This window comes from Eulemur rufifrons, chromosome 2, assembly GCF_041146395.1.
Source record: "Eulemur rufifrons isolate Redbay chromosome 2, OSU_ERuf_1, whole genome shotgun sequence".
NCBI classification, from domain to species: domain Eukaryota; kingdom Metazoa; phylum Chordata; class Mammalia; order Primates; family Lemuridae; genus Eulemur; species Eulemur rufifrons.
This window is the reverse complement of record NC_090984.1, coordinates 114,114,210-114,136,268: the sequence shown is the minus strand read 5'-3', so window position 1 is coordinate 114,136,268 and position 22,059 is coordinate 114,114,210. Positions and strand designations below refer to the sequence as shown.

At 56.6% G+C, this 22,059-nt stretch overlaps 1 protein-coding gene across 2 annotated transcripts in view; it reads left to right on the top strand.

Annotated features, from left to right (window-relative positions):
* The window catches only part of TTC7B (tetratricopeptide repeat domain 7B), a 247,340-nt gene extending 226,106 nt beyond the window's left edge, over window positions 1–21,234 (top strand). For both annotated transcript variants that reach the window (XM_069465219.1, XM_069465218.1), the window contains one exon: window positions 20,439–21,234. In XM_069465219.1, the coding sequence (XP_069321320.1) occupies window positions 20,439–20,660 (222 nt within the window). In that variant the 3' untranslated portion in view covers window positions 20,661–21,234. The remainder of the gene's footprint in view (window positions 1–20,438) is intronic.
* Window positions 21,235–22,059: the final 825 nt, after the last annotated feature.

The window sequence follows — 22,059 nt, the reverse complement described above, 5'->3', positions numbered from 1 at the left end:
TTGTAAGAAATTCAAAGTAAATTGCTATCAAAGAACATCACATCTACAAAGAGATCTTTTGTGAAAAGAAGAGTTCATCAATGCTGCCAACTTCGCTGTTGTCTTATTTTAGGAAATTGCCACAGCCACCCCACCCTTCGGCAGCCACCACCCTGACCCGTCAGTAGCCAACAGCGTCGAGGCGAGACCCTCCACCAGCAAAAAGATTACAACTCGCTGAAGGCTCGGTGATCGTTAGCCTTTTCTAGCAATAAAGTATTTTGTAATTAAGGTATGTGCACCGGTTTTTTAGACATAATGCTGTTGTACACTTAACATACTATACTGTACTCCCTTATATGAACTGGGAAATGGAAAAGTTCGTAGGACTTGCTTTGTCACGGTGTCTGCTTCACTGTGGCGATCTGGGACCAAGCCTGCCGTAGCTCTGAGCTGTGCCTGTGTTCTGCCTTCCATTTCAGGCATCGCATTTATTCAGTCACTGTCATTGGGTCAGCACACCAGTCTTTTAGGAATCGTCATAAGGATTACACAAGATGGTACCTGTAAGATGTGTGGAACCTGGTCTTGTGCCAGGTACTGGACTAGGGCACGAGGATGTAAACATGACTCTGTCCCAGCCCCTCCCCTCAAGTTCTGAGAGTCTGGAGGGAGGGACATAAACGTGCAAATCAGGGACTCCGGTAGGCAGGTGTGCAGGGGACGGGATCTGTGCTCATGGACTGGGGGACAGCTCCGTGGCGGGAGTGGCCTGCGGGCCAGTGCTGGCTGCTTGTAGAGGCCAGACTCTTCCACAAGTGGGGGGACGGGTGGAGTTTACACAGACACTAAGCCGGCTGTTGGGGCTTTGCATCAGACAGCAGGGGAGACCTGAGAGTGGAACGGCAGGCAGAGGATAGCGAGGAGGTACTATTAGTTTAGTTAGGTGTGATACGGTTGGGTGGTTATGTCAGAAAATGTCCTTAGTTTTTAGAGATTCATCCTGAAGTACTTAGGGGTGAAATGTCACAATGCCTATAATTTACTTTAAAATACTAACCTTTGCCCCCAAAATAGATGAAACTAATATGAAAAAAGTTAACGGTTGTTAAATTTAGGTGAGAGGTGTATAGATGATCGTTATATTTGCCTTTCTGCTTTTTTGCAGTCTTGAAATTTTTCAAGATAAAGTTTAAACACATAAGTTAATATGATCAGGTGTGCATTTTAGAGAGATCACTCCGGAAGCTGTGCAGGACCAGGTAGGTGGAAACTAAGAGACACGGAGGACTGGACTCAGCGAGCTGTAACACATCGACAGTCCAAGATAAGAGGTGTTGAGGGGAGACCCATAAGTCTGGGAGAGAGAATCGGACAGTTTGAGGCTGACCCCGGCATGTGGTTCACGGCTGGATGGATAAGATGCCTTTACCAACATGGCGACACGGGAGGAGGGGCCCATGTGGGAAGAAGGGTGGTGGCAAGTCTGTTGGCCACATTGAGATCGTGTGGCCAAGGTCCTTCCCAGAAGAGTTACCTCGGAGCATGTGGCTGGGGGGGTCTGGAGGTTGGGGCGTGGCCAGACTGGGGCGATGGTTTGGGGAGGCGGAAGCCAGTAGGCGGTAGCTGCAGCTGTGGGGGAGACGAGACTGCCTGGGCTGTAGATCTCAGAGCGGAAGAGAGAGCATGCCCCAGGACCTGAGGAACACAACATGTAGGGAGCCGGAGTGAAATCTGACCGCTGAGGAAGTGTAGGTTCTGATCGTTTACACAGCTTTTGCACGTCACCTGGCTAAGCCCCGTTATAGCTGGGATTTGAGCCCAAGTCTGCGAGACTCGCAAGCCCTCGTCTCCACAGGCCCGCTCTGCTCTCGGCCAAGGGCCGTGGCGGCCCTGTTCCCTGCCGTGGCTTACATGATATCCACGGGGCAAAGGAAGGGTTCAGTCAGCACAGTCACTCTGGGATGAATGTCAGGAGAAGTGGCTGGAACTGGAGCTGCCACAGGGAGGGGCTGGGCCCTTGGGCAAGTGCTGTCGAGTCCCTGGGCCAGTTCTTCCTCCGTGAGCGAGGATGATGGTGTGGGAGAATTAGTTGTGATCATATATATGAGCCAGAGGGACTTCAGTGGTGTCTAACGATGAATGTTGTGCCTTGGTTCTTAAGAGGAATGTGAATCATACCCTCTTCACATCTGGGTGAGACTCAAGTCTCTTCCCAGCTGTCCATCCCCCGGGGACGATGGTTGACTCCAAGCTCATAACAACAATAACTATTTCTGAAAAGCATCTCAGACCTATACACACATGCACACACGTGTACAATAAGCCTGGGATCAGCCCTTGCCAAGAGGTCAGTCTTAAGTAGATCCATAATTGAAATGCTGGCCAGTGACCTTCTGAATGAAGCAGAAACTACTGGCCCAGCCCCACAGGGGAGCCTGTGGGCTACGATGCTGTGTCTCTCTTCATGAATAAAGGAGCAAAGTGCGCCTACAACAGAAAACAGCCCCTTCCCTGCAGGCCCCCTGTCCCTGCAGGGTCTCTCACCCTCTGCCGCAGGCAGCTGGCATCCACAAGGGCGCGTGGGGCTAGAACCAAAGCACAAGCAAGCCATCCCTGCAGGCGTCTCCCAGAACAAACTAGAAGCAAAATCTGCTTCTTCCTAAGGACAACATGCATTTTTTCCAGGCCTTTCAAAGCAAGGCAGGTCAATCGAGTTATAATTGGCTCTCTAATTAGAACTCCCACAAGCTGTTAAATTCTTTACCTGCTGCCTGGCGTCTTACACAAAGGTGACAAATCTGCGTCTGCCTTTGCAATGATTAAAGAAAGCCAGCTACCATCTCCATCTCGCCCTCCTTGCCAACAGCAGCCCCCTCCAGCCACCCCACCACGCTCAGACGCCCACACCCACCAGCATGTGTGACGTGGGACACAGCCCAATTTAAAAGGAAATTGGCTGTAGGTAAATCAGTCTCAGAAGGCTCCTTGCTGAGTGCCCTTCTGGGGGCTCAATGGGAGAAGACAAACCCCATCCCCATTTTTCCAGGTTGGGAAGTATCCTGAGGGTGTCTCAACGATGCCTTGGGCCTCCCCTAGTCCCGTTGCTCTGTGATAGAAAAAAATGTACCTTTCTTCTCCCTCTCCATACCCTCAACACTGAAGGCAGTAGTGTTTTTGTGTTGTTCCCCTTGGCCACCAAGACAACAGTGTGCCTTGGGCGACCGATCAGCGAGTTGTACAGCACGCGGCATCGCCTGTGTCCTGTGTGGCCCCTCTGCTCCAGCACCAGGCCCTCTTGCGGCTCCTGCCGGTGCACAGACTCACACAGTGCACGCGGGAGCAGCACGTCCCTTCCGGTCTCTCCCCAGCCGCCGACAGTGACGTCATTGGTAGCTTGGAATCAGCCGTGGTGGGAATGTTCATACCACTGACACTGGCACTACAAGTCAGGGCTTCTTTTTCTTTGAGAGAGGCAGTTTACGACGTACCACTGGACTCACGGAGCCAGATGGCTTGAATTGTTAGGAGGGGAAGGGAGGCAGGAGATGGGAGCCAAGTCGGGGAGAGCACAGACATGGCAGAGAACAGCACCAAGTGGCCCTGACTCAAGGCTCCCGGGACAGAGGCTGCTCAGGGCGCAGATGTAACAGAGCTCACCTGCTGTTCCAGAGGGACCCAGAACAGCTGGGTGGAGGCCGGGGGGAGAAGGAAAGAGCCTCGGAATCACCCAGACTGGTGGCAGGAAGAGTGGGATGGTTGGGGGCATATATTTTGGAGCAAAAGAGATGCACATTTGAATTCTAGCTCTACCATGCATTTGATGATTTGCATGACCCTGGGCATGGTATTTAACCTCTGTACTACAGAAGTGAAAATTCTAACCTAGCAGGGCTGTCATAAGGGTTAAACACAGTTCTTAGCGCTTTCCCCGCACGTGAGCTGTACCTGGCAGCTATTAATCTTCCGTGCCTTCCCTTCTCCCGAAACATTGGCTGTGAGAATCGTGTGTGCAGCACAAGTCTATTAGGTCCCCTGATAGACCTGCCCCCCGACCCTCCCCATTCTTCAGAGAAGGAAAGGGCTCACTTTTCAGCAAAGTGTCCTAGTCCGAGAGCAGGGAGGTGCCCAAATGGGCTACAGGGAGGCTGATCCCTTCAGCTCCTGGGGCAGCCAGAGCCATCAGGCCGGTCCCCTCTGGCTGTACTCAGCACAGAACGACCCTTACCTTTGCTCAGTCTACCATGGTGTGAAACAGTCCCATGAGCACCCCAGCAGCAATATTTGTTGTTGCTTTAATTTATGCTTCCAATTTCCACGTCTCCCTCCAAGTCATTGTTTAAGCCCCACAGGGATCCATGTTTGAGCTCCCTGCAAGGGCATCTGGCTTCTGAGGAGGCTGGCGATGCTCTTGTGAGCCACAGCCCACTAAATGGCAGGTGGCCCCGGCATGTTAGCTAAGCCCCAAGTTGCCCCAGCCCAGGTGAGCGGCGGGCACGTTGCCATCCTCATCCCATCAGAGCTAACTGGGGATTCTTGAGGAAATGGCTCTAATCAGGATGCGGATTTAATCCACACTGAAGAGCTCAGTTGTGTGGGAAAAGAAATTGCGGGGCTGGGTCTGTGCTCTCGCCCAAGCTCCAGCCTGGTAGATGCATTCATTTCTACACAGCCACGCGGTTCCCCAGGCTGCAACTGCTCACCGCACAGCCCCCCGCCTGTCTGCCATCATCTCTACACCAGCCTAGGGCCTGAGTTTGGGGCCAAGGTCCGGGGTGCTGGGGAAAAAGTTTGTTAAAAAAACTCCAGGAGTGAAAGTCCCTATTTCCAAGCAAACTGCCTGTTTTTCTTTTCCTCATTAACCTCCAGCCTTCCTTGGAGTGGGCAGCCCTGAAGCAGGGCCTGTCCTCTTTGGCCCCTTGTCTGTTGAAACTCGGACTGTGGGGAGTGCAGCGGCTTTGTGGCGTCCTGGCAGCTGCTCGTGTAGCTGGCATTCTCCACCAAAGTCCAGAAGGAGCCTGCATCCCCAGGTGGCCCTCGGGGACGGGACGGGCAGCCTTGCTGACCGTGCTGGGTGAGGAGAGCCAGGCAGCCTGCGTCCTGGGCCAGACGTGCACGCGGGCCTGGAGGCTGGCGTTCCATGGTGGGTCCCGGGCTGGACGGGAGGTGACACCCATTCCATAGTCATCTATCAAATGAATGCCAAAAATGTGCTAGGGACTGGAGTGACTTCCAGCCTGCAAGCATCTGGGTGTACCTGCCGGGTCCCAAGGGCCACGCAGGTCTCTGGAGCTGGAGAGGACGGTCCCACAGCCCTGCCACCAGGAGCCTTAGTTTTCTCAGTCCAGCAACTGGTAGCTCTTCTTCTCTGTACTGTTGGTGTTTTTGAGCTTTCCCGAGCTTTCTGTAAACCCAGAGCCTCCGGCACTCACCTTTAGCTCATCCTCTGTCCCTGCTCCACTCACTGCCTGCCTTGAAAGCGTCAGGGTGGGGGTGTGCAGCGCCGCTGAGTGACACTCGGCTCATCTGTGGCCACGCTCCATGCAGAGTCAGAGCCGGCCACCTCCCTCTGTCCTCCTGGGCATAGGTGGGGAGTGTGGTGCCAGGGCTGCCATCTTGTTTGGGCTCCGTGTTGCTGCTGGAGGTCAGCTCTGGAGACAGGCCTCTGCTCCTCCCGGCCAAGTTGCCGCAGACCCTCCCCCGGGCAGCCCTCCCTGGCCATGTCAGCCGCCACCACTCAGTCCTAGAAGAACAGATACACACTGGGTACATAGTACGTGCTCCAGAAAATACTTGGTGTGAGATTTTATCAAACCCTAAATTTGTCAGCTGGAGATCACCTACTCTGCCACTTCGTTTTCTAGACGAGACAAGCGAGGCTGAGAGAGGAGAGGACTCTGCCTGCGCTGGCAGTGGACGGTGGCTTGCAGAGCAGGCCTGGGAGGGCGCCCCCCGCCCAGCGTGACGTCTCCTAGCCCTGCTCTCCTGCCCCGGGCAAGGCACAGCCTCTGGCTTCTTGCTGAGATACTGGGGACAGGCTTCTGCTGTCAGTGTTTTGCGATAAAGGGTCAGACCCCAGTACGGTGAGCGCCTCTCAAAGAGCCACTCTGAGGACAGGTTGAAGCAGAGGCCGGATGAGGCTCCGTCAGGGTCATTGGGAAGGGATCCCAGCCTTGGACCTCAGGAGCGGGGCTGGGGTTTCTGGAACTCTAGGAAGCCTGTCAGCACAGCTCTGTGGTGGTCACATGTGAATTGCTTTCTGACCGCGGAGACCCTCCTGTGGGACCCTGTACAGCACTTCCCCTACCAGAGCCCCTGCCCACATCCCCACGCACTTCCGGGGGAGCGAGGCCTGGGCCTGGGCCTGCTGCTCTCACTCATGCAGCCGGGGTCCCAGAGCCCCAGGGGACGCCTGTGCCTGAAACAGGGCCAGGTTCACTCAGAGCTTCCCAGACACCCGAACCTCCCTGGCCTGATGCACGTGGCCTGGGGTGGAGTGCCACCTTCCCAAATACACAGGGGCAGCGCCTGCCCTGAGGGCAGAAAGGGGCCTCTGAGGGGCGATCAGCACCAGACTTTCCACCCACCTCGTGGGAAAACGCTGACTTCCAGGCCGCCTTGTGCACTTGGTCTCTGCCTGACTTGTTGTTGGGGAAGGTGGATAAAATAAATAAATAAGTCAACCAGGGAGATGTGTAAACAAGTGGACGGGAGTCTCTTGCCCGTGACTGATGGAAAAGTACCAGCAAGGGGAGCCGTGCTAGCACCCACGGAAAACGTGGCTGGCGTGGGGCAGGTCGCATAGCATCGGGACTAGGGCACACGTCCTCTCTCCTAAGAGCTGACAGCTCATATTTGTGCTCAAGCTGAGCCTCTGATTTGATCCTTGCAACAAAGCACAGGATTTCATGGCAGCCTGGGGGAGGGGAGGCTGGGACTCATCTGGAGTGTTACCAAGAACAGCTTCCGCCTTCTGGGTGGGGAGGGTGCCCGGCGTCCCCGCACCCACCCTGCACTGCACCCAGTGGACCTGGCATCCCTTCTCACTGACTGTCCTTTGGTTTTCCGTGGGACTTGCTGGCCTGACACTTTTTCAATTAGGTCAGTGCACCGCGCAGCGTGTTGGAGGTGCTTTGTGGGTGCTTCTGTGAGCGTGTTGGCTGAGCTGGTGAATGCCGGGCCTCGGGCTGCAGCCGGCGGGCGCCAGGGCTCCCTGTCACCCTCCCGTGACGTGTCTCCGGGGACCCTGCCTGCAGCAGTGATTGGCACCCCAGTGCTTGGGCGTGACTAAGTGATTCCACTCCCGGGGCCAGGCCAGCACTTGGGATAAAGAGGGGGAGCAGCTCTCAGCTGCCTTTGTCCTGTTTTTCAAGGAGCGAGGAGCTCAGACACATTGCTGCCGAGGTGAAGGCGTCCTTCCTTTATTAAAGCCATTTCTCCCTCTGTTTTTCCTGACTAGCAACATCAACACACCATTAATTCCCAAGGGTGCGTGCGGTAAGGATGCTGAGTTGAGGACAGCCGGGTTGAGATCCTGGGGTCGGAGTAATACAAAGCTCCCATACCCTGTTTCCTTTTGATTTGGAGTTTGACCAGTTACCTAAATGATCTCATCATCTATCAAAGATTACAAAATTAGGGGGAGGGAGGCCAATGTAAGATCAGCACAGCAGGCAGAGTGCTGCCGGTGCGGGTGGTGGGGAAGGGACTGGGCCGCCCCCGCCGCGTCCTGCTCTGCACAGCGGACTCCAGGCCATGGTGGGCTGCTATGTAGATGACTCTCCTGGCCCCGTCCAGGGTGCTGGGCAGGGCAGGGATTCTTCTGGTCACCCAGAAGTGGGCATCCCTACCAACCCCCCCTCACCACTAGGTCCTCTTTTGTCACCTGGGTCCTGCGAGCCCATGGTCTGGCCCACCTGGAATCTGGCAGCCACCGGGAAGAAGGGTCTGTGGTGCCCAGGCAGACTGACAGAGCTGAACAGAGAAGTCAGCTTGTGGTCATGTCCCCAGAACTTCTCCCCAGAGCAGGATTTCTCCCTGGGCACCCCAGGCCGGTGTAGGGTGCTGTGAGCCAGGGGTCCAGAGCCAGCTAACCATAAGAGAAGGCCCCTGGGGTACATCTCATGGTCCCCTAAATGCCCAGCACCCTCTCTGGAGATCTTGGTAGTCTCCCATGGAGCACAGCCCTGAGCTGGTCCCCAGGAAACCCGGGTTCTGAGTCCCAACTTCAGTTCTGCCTGGCTTGGAAACTGAGCCAGGTAGTTGCCCTCCTTTTCCTCATCTGGAAGTGAGGTACCCTGTCGCCTCTAGGCCCTCCCAGATGTGGCTACCCCAGAGCTAGGAGGCTGCCCCAGATTCAGGTGTGATCACTAAGAGGCAGTCCCCTCCGGGAGGATCAGTCACGCAGAGCCCGGCGTCTGTTCACAGGAGGCTTTTAGAGGCAGAAGAGTCAGACCCAATTTGTGGTTACAGCTCCTCCTCTTTAGTCATGAACCAGCCACCCTGTTCCTGAGCTTCAGCTGCCTTATTTGTTCAAAGAAAAAAGGGTGGGGACATGGTATTATCTCTTCTGGAATGTTCTCCCTCGTCCTGCTCCCAGTAGGCCTTGGTCTGTGGCAGGTGCTGGGACTGCACACGTGAAAGACGCGGCCTCTGTTCAGCTCAGGGAGCCTCTGTCTGGGGCAGGACCCACAGCAACCAAGCCCTGCAGTCCTGCTCTCTGGGCGAAGGCAGGGAGCGTGGCCCAAATGACAGTCTGTGCCACCGAGTTCCTGCAGCCGGCGCAGTGCCGGCTCACTGGTGCCAGAACACCCACAGGCTCTCGGAGACTGTTTGCAGAGGGGAGAAAAGAACTGGGAACGGCTGCGGTTGCAGCAGAGTGAACAGAGCCCCAACCTGGACGTGGACACCTTAGCTCACTCTGTGCCCTTGCAGAGAGCTGGCCCTTGGGGAACGCTCACGTGCCCTGCTCTCTGCCACCTGACCACCCCCCAGACACCTGCTGCAGAGGCGGGTGGGACCCTGGGGCTTGGAGGCCACTGACAGAGTGGCTGTGGTCCCTCCCCTGGACGTCCTGCCTGTGGATGTGTCAGCACCGAGGCTGAAGTCCCGAGTTTCAAAGAAATTAGGGCAGAGGAAGTCTGGGGCCAAGTCTGTGTGAAATCCACTAGCGGCTGAACGGGCCCCTTGGCTCAGGGCCAGACTGCCAGCACCCTCGCCGCTGGTGTTCACTGCCTGACAGCCCGTCACTCTAGCACTGCTAGTTGCACAATAGGCTCTTCCAGAATATTCAAATCATCCTGGAAGAAAACGGCTTTAAAAGATTCTGCCAGTCAAATGCTTTAAAAAAAAAAAAGTAAAGGCCATACTCAGACTTTCCTGGGGCGTAACGGAGCCTTCGTGGGGACCCACGGCGAGACTCCTTGCACAGGTCAGCGGGTGGGCGAGCGGGTGGGAGGTTGGAATTCACCCTTCCTCTGTGGCCCTGGAGAGAGACAGGCAGAGAGGAAGGGTGAGAGCACGAGCCGTTCCGGACGCTTTCTTCAGACCTGAGGGGCCACCAGGTAGAAAGGGAAGGGGACTTTGCCACATGACTTCAGAGGCCTCAGAGAACATCAAAACATTGGTTTAAATGCAAAGACTAATTAGGGCTCCACATTTCTGGCCGACAGTTCAGACTGCCCACTGATGGAGTGGGCTGCCCGGGGAAGCATCGAGCTCCCTGTCACCGGCGGGCGCGAGCGGGAGTGGGAGGCTGCCTGTCAGGGACCACAGCAGGGACTGCGTCAGAGAGCAGAGGCCCGCGCACCCTCCTAACCAGGGATTCTGCCTCCGTAGCCGGTTGGCTGCTGGCTTAGAAAAATCAGAGGTTTTTGAAAAAATAGTTTGACCTGGAAAAGGGGCCCCGTGGGAGTGCAGCGTCCTGCCCGCCAGCCATCCTGAGCGAGCAGAGGTGCCGCCTGGGGCCGAGCTCCCAGGGCGGGCAGAAGGGGTGTTGGGTGGCCTCCCGCCTCCTCGTGGGGTATTCTGCACACTTGGGTGGGGAAAAGCCTCGGGGTGTCTAGTGCCCAGACCACGGCCCCCTCCCTGTCCCAGACACTCCCCTTCGTGGGCTTTGGGGCCCCATACTTGTCCTGGGGCCTCACACCCCGACATCTGATTGGGGACTGGCTGCCAGCGAGTGGTGGCACTTGCTTTGGCCAACTTGAAGGAAAGTGAGGAAGGAGCCACCCATGTTTTGGTCCTGACATTCAAGCAGGGAGCCTAGGGGTTCGCGGAGGGTGGAGGAGGCCACAGGGATTCGAAATTGGCTTTTAATGTCCATCCCCCAACCCCATGACAGATGGGGAGAAGCCATCTAGCATGGGCCGGGCTCCCACTCACTTCCTCCTGGGCTCTCCTTCATCCAAGCTCACCTTTGTCACTGGGACCCACCCTGAAGGCAGCATGTGCCGGCCCCGCTCAGCAGTGTCTTCCCTCTGGCTGTGCTCCTGCAGCCTCGTCAGTGCTGCCTTGGTTGCTCTGAAGGTTCAGTGGCCTCGTGAATGTTCCTTCCCCACCCAAGGGCCTGGAGTGGGGGTGGATGGGACTTGGGTGCTACCCAGTGCCGGTGGCAGCAGCCACATATTGCTGGGGACAGGGCCGCGAGTGCAGTCTGTACAGCTTAGCTGGACACAGGTTGTCAGGAGGGGCTAGACTTGGCCTTTGGGGAAACTGGGACAAAGTTGAGTAAAACAGCCCACACAAGAAAACCAGCCCCACAGCCAACCCACCCCACAAGGTCCTTTCCCAGGGAGTCCCTTGACTTGCTCTTGACTGGCCCAGTGAGGGGCCGAGTGGCAACGTGTGGTGGGCAGAGGTGTGCGGGAAGTGTGGGGGCCTGGGACTAGGGACACCTGGCCTCCTCCAGGACACCTGGGATCTGGCCCCTGGGGAGCTCCTGGCCTGGACACACACTCCGCCTCCTGGCAAGTCAGTGTCATTTCTAAGCACTCAGAACAAACAAAAATGAAACAGAAAACAGAGCCCAGGCCTCGCCCGGAGCTTCTGGAATCCAGGTAGAGAAGCTGGCACAGCTCCCCCACCACCCGCGAGCTTTCAGCTCCTTTTCAAGGCATTGTTGGAAAGCAGGGTGGGGCTCCGGGCTGCCTCCTCAGCTGCGCCCACAAAACGCTTGTGCTCAGAACTGACAGCGCCTTTGACGCTTGCCAGGGAAGAAAGGGCCGCTCCGGGAGGAAGGGAGGCAGAGGGCGGCCCTCGGCTGAGTTCCTGCGGCTGCTCCAAGCAAATCCTTTCAAACCCAGTTTCCTGTGGCCTTCTCAGAGTGGCACTGGTTTGCAGCCTATTTATATTTTGATTTAAAAGAAAAATGTTTTTTTAAAACCTCACCACTACCACCTGCTTCCCTCTGATCAATGGCATCCTCCGGAAGGAAAACGCAATTACCTAAAAAGAAATGGTGGCTCGGGTGTGCTGGGCTTTCTTATGTCACGCCCACGTTTCGGCTAATGCAGACCTCAGACCAGCCCTGCTGCAGCTTCTCGGAAGGGGCTTGGCTTCTGTGGGGTCCCCGTTTCCCTCAGCGTGGGGAGCCCACTCTTGAGGGCCTTGTAGGCTTCCAGAAAGCTCTCAGTCTGCCGTGGACAGCCCCTGGCAGGACAAGCAGAAAGCAGCTGGGGTCGGGGCAGTGTTAGAGCACTGTGATTGGAGTCTAAAACTCGGGGACACTTGCCACAGGCAGGCACTACCCCAGGCTGGACCCGGCCCTGCAGGGGTCTGCCTTCTAGCCCTGCTCTGCGCCAAGCGGGGTCCAACCCTTGAGCAAGGCGCTTTCTGTTTCCTCCGCTGCAGAAGAGCGTTAGACCAGATGCTCTGTGGGTAGATGCTGGCATTTTCTTGGGGAGCAGTGTCAGCGTCTGAGCATATAAGCTGAGGGCCTGAGGGGAGGCCAGGCCACGTCACTGGGCTCAGCTGGGAACAGAGCACCTTCTCCAGGGGGCTGCTCCCGTCCGCGGACAGCGCACGCTCGTGTCTCTGGAGGAAGTGGAGGCTGACTGTGCTGGCCTGACTTGGCAGCGTGGACGAGAGTGACCCGAGGCCAGAGCTTTTGGGGGTTCCTCAGTGGACAGCACTGGCAGGAGGCACGCCCACCGCTCCTCTCTCACCCAGTGTCCCGCACCGTCTGCCTCCATCTGCCCGGCAAGCGTTCACCAAGAGCCTCCTCTGTGCCAGGCTGCTCTGGGTGCTGCGTGTGCAGACAAGTCACCATGGGCCCTGCTATTAAAGAGGGAGATGGCCGTGAAGAGTCAGCCTCCCCTCCCCTCGGGGACAATCATAGTAACGAGAACAACCACCATCATCCTAGTCGTGCTGGTGGCTGCCACTCACCGAAGGTGCACAGATGTGCCGAGTGCATCCTGTTCAGTCCTCGCAGCTCTCCCGTGAGTTCGTGGTTTCCCCGTTAGTTGTCCGAGCGGGTGGTGGGGCTGGGATTCAAACCCAGTCCGTCTGGGCAAGCCTCGGACCCAACTCTTAACCTCCGCTCCCCCCTCTTGAAGAGAGCACCAAGCCTTTCCCCCGTGGCCAGCCAGGTCCCTCTGACGTGGAAGCCACCAGCGACGGCCAGGGCCCACGCCTGTGTCCTGAGCCCTGGGGGGCCATCTCTGGCCAGCACAGCCCCAGCTCAGGCCCCAGCCAGCTCGGCAATGCTGTCGTCGTCTGTCTTCCCAAAGGGTGACAAAGCTGGGAAGATGGGATTTCCTCTAGCTGCCACCACAACCCCTGACATCCCACCGTGGGGAGGCTTCTGTGTCCTTGTCCAGAAGTCTCGGAGGTGCCAGCTGGGCTCAAGAGGCCCCAGCAGCTCAGGTGCAGGCCAGGCCCTGGGAAAGGCCACAGATCTGGTCCTCAGCCCCCACCCACCTCCTCCAGGGCTCAGCCTGTCCTGCTGACCAGGACATCCCCATTCCACAGTCCTCGCCTTTGGGCCCCATCCTACCAGTGAGGCTTGACCTCCACCAGCTGCTCCAGCTACTGGCTTGTGAGTGCTGAGAAGACCCCTCACCCTCCCCAGGGCAGGCCGTAGTGAGTGAGAGCACACGCCCTGGGCTGGACAGGCCCATATTCAGTTAATGTGGCTTTAAACACTATCTTTCTTTCACTGATTTGCAGGGTCTGCTCATTTATTCATTCTGCACCGGTTACTGGCTGTGTGCCCAGTGCCAGGCCTGGAGGTACAGAGGTGACTGTGGCTCACCCAGCCCCTGCCCTCCAGGTGCTCACAGCAAAACCTGGGGTGGGGGAGCTGAGCCTCCTCGATTAACATGGCACCTATGGCACAGGACAGTGATGGAAAGCACTTTGCAGCTGGCAAAACATACACTATGTTGATTACAATCCCTTGTATATCCACAATTAATAGGGCCCGGTGGATCCGTGCATTTGATCTCCCAGTTTTATTTGTGTTTTTGGAGTAGCCACGTGACTGCCTTAAGCCACCCACCTCACCTCTACCCCCTGCACTGGGCTAATGGTGGGTTTCTGACCCGGGAGTGGAACAGTAAAGTGCTCCAGTCCCACGTGGCCCCAGACTTCCTCTCCCTGGCCCTGGTGTGGCCCGGCGGGCTCTGCAGAAGCCAAGTTGGCTCTGATGTGGCGAGGGCAGCTCACTGCTTCTGCAAAGACACTGCGCCGCTGCTCAGCAGAGCCCAGCGGGGGAGCCTGCAGCAGCGGCCAGGCCCTGGCATGGCACAGGGACTTGTTCACCTCCATCCCTGCTGCCAAAGGCTTGATGTCCAAAGCGTTCTGCCTGGGAAAAAGCAGCAACCAGGTAGAGAGGCCATCTGATCCCAACCAGAGCAGGGCCACAGACTTCTTTCAGCAGTGGCTTCTCTTTGTGAAGGATGCTTTATTTCAGGGACGTTATCTCCCTATAGCTGTATCCTTAGAGAGACAAGCAGTGGTCTGTGACCTGCCCTTGAACCCAGCAAAGCGCCATGGGAATGTCCAAATTCTCCCACGGAGGGTTGTCCTGCAGGCTTCGGGCCTCCTGTGTGCACCAGGGCTTCCCGTGCGGCCCAGGGCCGGGGCTGCGGCGCGAGACCGGGCAGGGGGGCCTCACAGGGCTCCCGCACAGGCGCCCTCGGCGTGTGGCAAGGTGTTCGTCTTGGGGCAGCAATTATCACAAACAAAAAGCAGAAGCGAGGAAGATGCTAATTGCCCTCAAACTGGCCAAGTCCTTTTTGTCTCATTTGTAATAATGGGTTTAATTTAATCTCTTATTTCCAATTTGGTGCATCACCAAGATCTTATTTGTACAAAACACCTGATTATAATAATTACCAGCTTGGGAAGCTGTCTCCGTTTGTGTCTGAAGAAAGGGACTAATAAGTTACCTCCTCAGTGCGTCCCCTCTCCTCTCTGACCAGCCCCAGCTGGCTCCCACCCCGCAGGGGCTCCAGAAGGACCAGGACTGGGGACGGCGAAGCCTGTTGGCACGCCCCCTCCAGGGAGGAGGAGGGCCGAGTGTTGAGGGCACCCAGAGCACGGGGACAGGTCTCAGCTCTGCCACTCGCTACTTGCACAGGGTCCCGGGCAGGTCATCTTGTTTGTGCAACAGACTGTGCACAGTCGCTCCAGCTCACAGAGGTGAGCGAGGATGAACGAGCCTTGCCTGCCAGGGGCAGAGCCCAGCACTTGGCACCTGGCAGTCGTGTTCCTGGGCCCTGAGCTCCTTGAGAGCGGGCCTGTGTTTACCCACCTCTGTATCCCCCCACATCTGGGCAACCTCTCGGCGGGATTTCGTTGATTTTGATATGGGGGCGGGCAGTGGCCAATTATATGGTAATGAAATATGTCGGTCATTGAAGCCTCCCGCCAGGCCCAGAGCAGACACTGGGTGCTGCCGGTGGTGCTGTGGGGGCCGTGTGGCCGCCTGGGCTCTGGGGCGAGCAGTGCATTCAGGGCTTCAGGCAGATGGACTAGCGCTCCCGCGGGAAGGGCGCAGGCTGACGCAGGTTGGGGAGGTTGGGGGCTGACAGACCAGCGTGGCTGAACCCAGCAGGTTGGGCCCAGCTGTGATGAGAACAGTTCGATTGCCAGCCTCGGAGTTAGGCCTTTGATCTTTTGAGAGGAGAGAAAGCAGGGCCTGCAGGATTGGAAAGAACGCCAGGGCTGTGGTGGAGAGGGGCACCTGGAGGCCAGGGGACGGGAAGGAAGGAAGGTCTCTCGCCAGCCCGGAGGGGCCTGGGTGGCCCTCCAGACACGTCCAGGTCCCAGCCCACCTCTGGCCAACCTTCTGTCTCCGCGGGCACCAAGCAATGGCTCAGACCCCAGCTGGGGCTCGTTCTGCCCGATCCTGCTGTGTGACTGATTTCTGAGCTGCGCCGGGCTCACTGGGGCACCACGGAGAGGCCTCGTTTCCGCTCCCGCGCCAGGCCTGGGCTGGCAGCTCCTGGCAAGTCTGCGCTGTCTCCCTGGGCAGCTCCAGCTTCAGGAATTAATTCCGCTAAACAGATTGCTCAGGAATCTTCAAGGTCATCTGGAAATGGCAGTTTCTACATTAGTAATACAAGTCCAGGTATGTGGGCTGGAAATTTCCAAGCCCACACGAACCCTAGAACAAGAGAACAGCAAAGGCTCTCGGCCACCCAACACCGAGAGTGATGGGTCAGATTGGCCCTTCGGGCCTGCTTCTCTGCAGGACCTTGGGGGGCAGGTAAACATGCCTCTGCCCTGCACCCAGATTCTTTCTAAACAAAACCCCCAGCAAAAGGGGGCTGGTGGGCCCTGCCCCTCTCCAGCAGCGGGGGCAGGTCGTGGCTGCCGAGACAAGTGCCCTCCGGGTCTCACTGGGCCGGGGCCCTGGTCCTCCCAGGTCTCCACATCTCACTGTCCGCTTTCTGGCTGACAGGACACCCCAGTCCTTTGGCTCCTGCAGCCAGCCCGAGCCTCGAGATCACAGCAGCCTATAGGCCACCAAAGGGAAGCAAGGAGCCCTTCCGGTCCTTGAGCAAATAGACGCTACAAAATAGCAGAAGAAGCCACACCTGGGAGAGGAGGGATGTCCCGGTGGTGCATGGGAAAGAGCACAAGTCAGCAGCTGGTGGTGAGAGGAAGGAAAGGGAAGACGCAGTTGCAGACGCCCCTTTGCTGTTGCCGGGATGTCCCTGGGTTACTGCCCAGTGCTCTGGGGCGTGGCTGGGAGAGCCCCACGGAGCTCTCCTGTCTGAGGCAGGGGGCTTGCCTGTTAAAGTGACAGGCAGCACAGACCTGGCGGGAAGAATGGGTGGCCTGCGACTCCATGCTCACTGGCCTGTGACTGAGGCAAGAACTCGGCCTTTCAGAACGTTGTCTCCTTGTGTCTGCGGCGGCGGTGACAGGAGGTGAGCAAACGAAAGGCCCAGCACAGTGGGGAGGCACTGCAGGGACGGGAAGAATGCAGCGTGGGCTGGTCCTGCAGCAGCAGAGCCTGGTGGGGCCTGAACTGAGTCTCCACCTGCAGCCGAGCAAGCACGGTGGCCTGGTCCTCAGCACCATTTGCCCAGAACATGCAGTGTGTCTCGCTGCCGGGACGGCCCGCTGGAAAACTGTTGTGTGTCTTCAACACCTTGATGCACCGAGAAAGCCGCGCCTTGAAGGCCTGTGACGGCCCCTCTTGTCATCTCTCCGTGCTGGGGCTCTCTGCCACCGCCCAGCCCTCGTTTCTCTGTTGGTTAAATTAGAATGTTCCAGGGTGAGCTCAGGCTGATAACCTCCCCTCGAAGGAAGGGGGCAGGAGCTCATTAGACGTCCCATCCTGTTGAATGCAGCCAGGAGAGTGGCCTCCGTGTGTCCTCCTGGCCTTGGAGGTTGGGAAGTGAGGATGTTGAGTTGTCGGATTTCCTGCAAAGGGGGTGCACAGTGGGAAGAACACCGTCCTAGGAGGTGGGGGTGACCACTCGCCATGTCCAGCCGCACTCCTCACCCGAGAGGGTTTCAGGCAGGCCCGAGGAGTTAGGAGAGGTGGGTTCCGCAGCAGTTAATGCCATGCCTGGGGCGAGAGACTTGGCCTCTAGGAGCCACAGTTCACTCGCCTGCAGAGTGGGCGTGGAAACACACAGTGCGGGGGGCTGTTTCTCCCCCTCAGTAAAGGTGGCCTCGTGCCCAGGCGCCTGTGTGTCCTGGCCACGCCCGTGTGGATTTGCCTTGGGGTCCCTGGCGGGGCAAAGGCACTAACGTACGTCAGCACTTAGGTCGGTGCCTGGCACGTCACAAACACTCAGAAGCGTTTGCTATCAGCAGTAGTGTTAGGACTCGGCCCACGGCTTCGCGTAGCCCCTGTCCTGGGCACCCGGCTCCCCGATCCTCCCAGAGGTGTGGAGACGCCTGTGAGGGGGAGCCGTGGGGACTGCGAGCTGTTCTCTGTGGTGGCCTCGTTTGCAAACGGGTGGGGCTGGGAGGCTGCGGCTGGCAATGCGTGCGACCTCCACCCTGACCAGCCTTGGGAGGGCACCTGAACCTCGCAGGTCACACCAGAGGCCCGGCAAGGCCCCTCAGTCTGAGGAGAGCACGTCTCGGCAGCCACGGTGACAGGCTGACCACGAGCACTGGCTTGTGCCATCTCTTGTGCTAAAGCTTCAGGGGGACCACACTTCCCGCCTGGCCCCAGCCACCCTCTCTGAGCCCCCCAGCAGCTCGTGCACACACATCGTCTGTCGTGACCCCTCAGCTGTCGGCCACCCCACGACCTTCTCTGGCAGATCCAGTCAGGGACCTGGTCGTGTCCGGGAACTCCGGCACGGGTGCGGTTAATGCACGTTTAACACTAGGAAAGGAGACGTTCCATGTTTTGTTTCTGTTGTCCTGTCAGAGAGGGTAGAGCTGACCTTGAAGCCTGCTCTGCCCTACCTGAGGCGGCAGCCTCCTCTCCTCCTCCTCTTCCTCCTCTCCACCTCCCGTTGGGTCACACCACCTGGGGCCATGGCCCTCCTTGGCTGTCACCCCGCTGACCACGAGCTCCTCCTGGGTGGACATCCCAACTCCTGTGCCAGGGGCTCATAGGTATAAGCAGCTCCCAGAAGTCAGGCTGTCTCAGGCCCTCCGACGCCACCTCCAGGGCCACACGCCTGGGCCCCATGTCCCTGACCCCCCTTCACTGTGGTGCCGCAGCCTGAGGCTCAGGCCACAGCCAGCCTCCGCGGGCACGTCCATGCCGTCGCCCGAGAGCCGGCCGCTGCCCCTTGCCCGTTGGCGAGGCGCGGTGAGAACAGGCTGGGCATGCTCAGGGGTGACGTCCACGCGCCGCCTAAAGGGAGGGCCAGGCTTCGCGGGGAGATTCGGGACGGGATCCGAATGAGCAGCAGGCCCGCCGCATTCCTGGGCGGGAAGACTAAACCCCGTAACGATGCCAGGCTTCCCTACACGCGCTCGCAGCATCAATGCACGTACAGTCGACTCCCAAAGGGAACGAACAAAATGATTTTAAAATTCATCTGAAACAGTGCAGGGCAAGATTGTTAGGAAATCCACTAAAACCAAAGGACGGCGAGGAAGGGCTCCGACCCACGTGTTCACGCGTGCCCTGGAGTAGCAGGCCTTAAAGCCGGGTGGCACTGGCCGAAGGCGGGGTGCTCGGTCAGGCTCACTGGAAAATGCTGGAAGGCCCATCTGCGTCATGATTCACCGCGTGGCAGGCAGGGCCGTACAGGAGCAGCGGGAGGATCATCTAGTTTGTGTCTAGCAAAGTAGAAGGAATCCCTCCCTCCGTGTCTGCCAAGGTAAAGCGGCCAGCTGCTTAACAGCAGACAGACCACAGCAAGTACACTTGGACGTGTGTCATTTCTTCTAAGTTTTGAAGTGACCAAAAAAAAAAAAAAAAATCACCAAAGATCAATGAATTTAATGTAAAAAACTAAAAACTTTTGTTCAAAGAAAAAAATCCCAAAAGTCAAAGACCAGGCTAGAAAATGATGATAGCAGATGAATTTCAATCTTATAAAACGCTCCTACACAAAAGCATGGGAAATAAATAGTTAACCTCAGTTGTTATTAAAGAAATGTAGGTTTCAGTAAGGAGGGACAGTTTACACTTATGACATGGCAGAAATGAAGAGTAATGATACTGGGGCAGGGGACCCAGCACGGGAACAATGCCGACGGCCGAAAAGGTGATGCAGCCGTGAGGGGTAAGAATTGCAAAGTATTTGGAGAACCCTAAAAAGGGTCATATCCTCTTAGTCAATAACGTCACTTTGGGGAAATTTGCCCTGGAGGGAGAATCCCTCTGGTCGTCAAGTGGCCACTGAGCCTCCTCAGGGACCCTGAGAGGACCCCACGGGGAACACTGGACTCCCCTCCCCATCGTCCCACACCCCAGCAGTTAGTTCCTTTGCGCCTGTTTACATGTGGACTAAGTGGGTATTCTCAGATCTCATTTAACCAAAGGGTTCCAGGGTTATAAAAAAAATATTAAAATCCACTGATCTGAAGAACAAAGAGGTGCTTTCTGGAAAGATATTCATCTCAGTGTGATTTATAACAGCGAAGAGATTGGATGTGACCTGAATGTCTCTCCCCACGAGGCAGAGACTGAGTAAAGGAGAGCGTATCCGTTGGATGAGCAGTACAGACACATGGCTCGTGAGATGCACCAGCTGGAAACATGGTTAGGATAACACGTGAGGCGAACGCATGTACCCTGACAAGCTGTGTGAGGCCACAGTTGTGCATGGCCTGGGCAGGCAGGGACAATGAGGTCGGGGGCTTGGTTAGGGCAGGGGGCAGTGAGCAGTGTAAAAATCTGTCATAGGCTGGGCGCAGAGGCTCACACCTGTTCCCAGCACTTTGGGAGGCTGAAGTGGGAGGATTGCTTGAGCCCAGGAGTTGGAGACTAGCCTGAGCAAGAGTAAGACCCTGTCTGCACAACTAAATTTAAAAATTAGCCCAGTGTGGTGGTGTGCACCTGTAGTCCCAGCTACTTGGGAGGCTGAGGCAGGAGGATCACTTGAGTCCAGGAGTTCAGGGCTTCAGTGAGCTAGGACTGGACCACTGTACTTCAGCCTGGGCAACAGCGAGAAAAAAAAAAAAAAAACTGTCATAATCATCATGACAGTAATACCACAAATGACATTTGTTTAGGTTAAAAAAAAAAAAACGTAATACCCCATCCATGCAGGCAGGTGTCGGCTGGGAGGGGACCTGGCAGGACAATGCACTAGGTCGGCACAGTCTGTGGCCTTCTGATTGGTTCATTCCTGGTTCTTGAAATTGTCATTCTTATAGTTCAAAAATGGCTGAAATCAGCAATTTCATATGGTTCAAGCGACTATTTTGACTACAGCCCCTGAGCACAGGAAGTACTTGAGAGCGTACTATGCACCCAGCCCAGTGGTGATACAAAGACAAGTAGGAGCCCAGGGCTCCTGCCAACTAACTGTCTCTCTCTCTCTCTCTCTCTCTCTCTCTCTCTCTGGCACCTGCAGGCCCTGATCCTTCACCAGCTGGGCCGCTACAGCCTGGCAGAGAAGATCCTGCGGGACGCGGTGCAGGTGAACTCGACCGCCCACGAGGTCTGGAACGGGCTGGGCGAGGTCCTCCAAGCTCAGGGCAACGACGCGGCAGCCACCGAGTGCTTCCTGACGGCCTTGGAGCTGGAGGCCAGCAGCCCTGCCGTGCCCTTCACCATCATCCCCCGCGTGCTCTGAGCAGGCGGCCGCCAGCCTCCCCTGCCGCCAGACCACGGAGGCCCTGCCGGGTGCCAGGCCTCGCCCCGTCACCCCAAGGGGCCGAATCTGCCACACTGAGGCCACGGACGAGCGTTCGATCGACCGCAGTGAACTAACCAAACCGACCCGAGTCATCGCTCTCTCCACGCGCATTTCTGTTGTCGTCTTTGCCAGCCCAATGATAGTTTCTGAATCTACTGACATTGTTCAACATGAATTATGTGCCATATTTTGTTAGTTGACATCTGAGTTTTAAGTAAAATGATTATGGAATTAATCAGCAAATGTAGAAGAATATATTCAAAGTTAAAATTCAGTGGCAGAACAGATTATTTTTATCAGAGCTGTAAAGAAAACAACTGTCCTCTCCTCCCTCCACCACTGCTGCCCACCTTGGCCCAGAAACCAAATGTGAATCTTCTGTTTCCCACCTCAGTGCTAGTCCATGCCGGGACACCAGCTGACAGTTTCTTGGTTTTATTGTCAATAATTGTACCATGTGATGAATTACTGTCCTCACTTAGAACAAAGCCTGAGTCCAAGAATATTTATATTTTACCAATATATGCCTGTTACAAGAGAAGGAAATATGAGTTATTTAAGTTTAACTTTTTTATATGAATTCAGAGTTTATTTATCGATGGAAATATGTAAAAAGAAGCTTCAAATGGAATATTTACCGACATTCCTTATACATGACAGACACTTGGCTACATGGGAAGATGATGTTAATAATAAAATGATTTTTAAATGGACCCATGACCTGAGTCATTTGTGAAAGCCCACAGACCTGAGAAAGGCTTGGCTGAGTTCCTAGGGTGGGAAGCCGTCTGCGCCTGGGGCCCACTCTGGACAGGTCCGCCAGCGGAGGGGGCCCCTGCAGGGGAGGGCGCCACTGACAGCAGCTGCAGAGACAAACTCTGGGTTTGGGGCTTGGCCCTGGCCCTGTCACCCCCTGCCCGGGTGAGTCCAGGCAAGCTCTTTGCTGTGCAAACCTCTCTCTCTCCTCACTTGGAATTTGAGGGTGATCCCGGTGGTATTGATATATACATGTTTCCTGAGGTCTCGGCATCCAGGGCTCTTCTTTGCAGCAACAGCCCTTATTTAATTTGGAAATTCACCTTAGCCCTCCCATGTTATCTGGACGGGGCCTTGGAATTGGAACACATGACCCAGGCCCGGCCAAGCCGCGTCCTATGCTCACTCACGGAGGGTCAGGAAGGAGCATGTGACCTAAGGCAGTCCAGTCAGAGTGGGAGCTGCAAGAAGAGGCTCTTGCTCTTTCCTGCTGGACTTGAACCTGAGAGGTGAGGCTGGGGCTGCAGCAGCCCTCCTGCCACCATGAGGGGAAGGCATGGAGGTGTTGGAGCCAAAGACC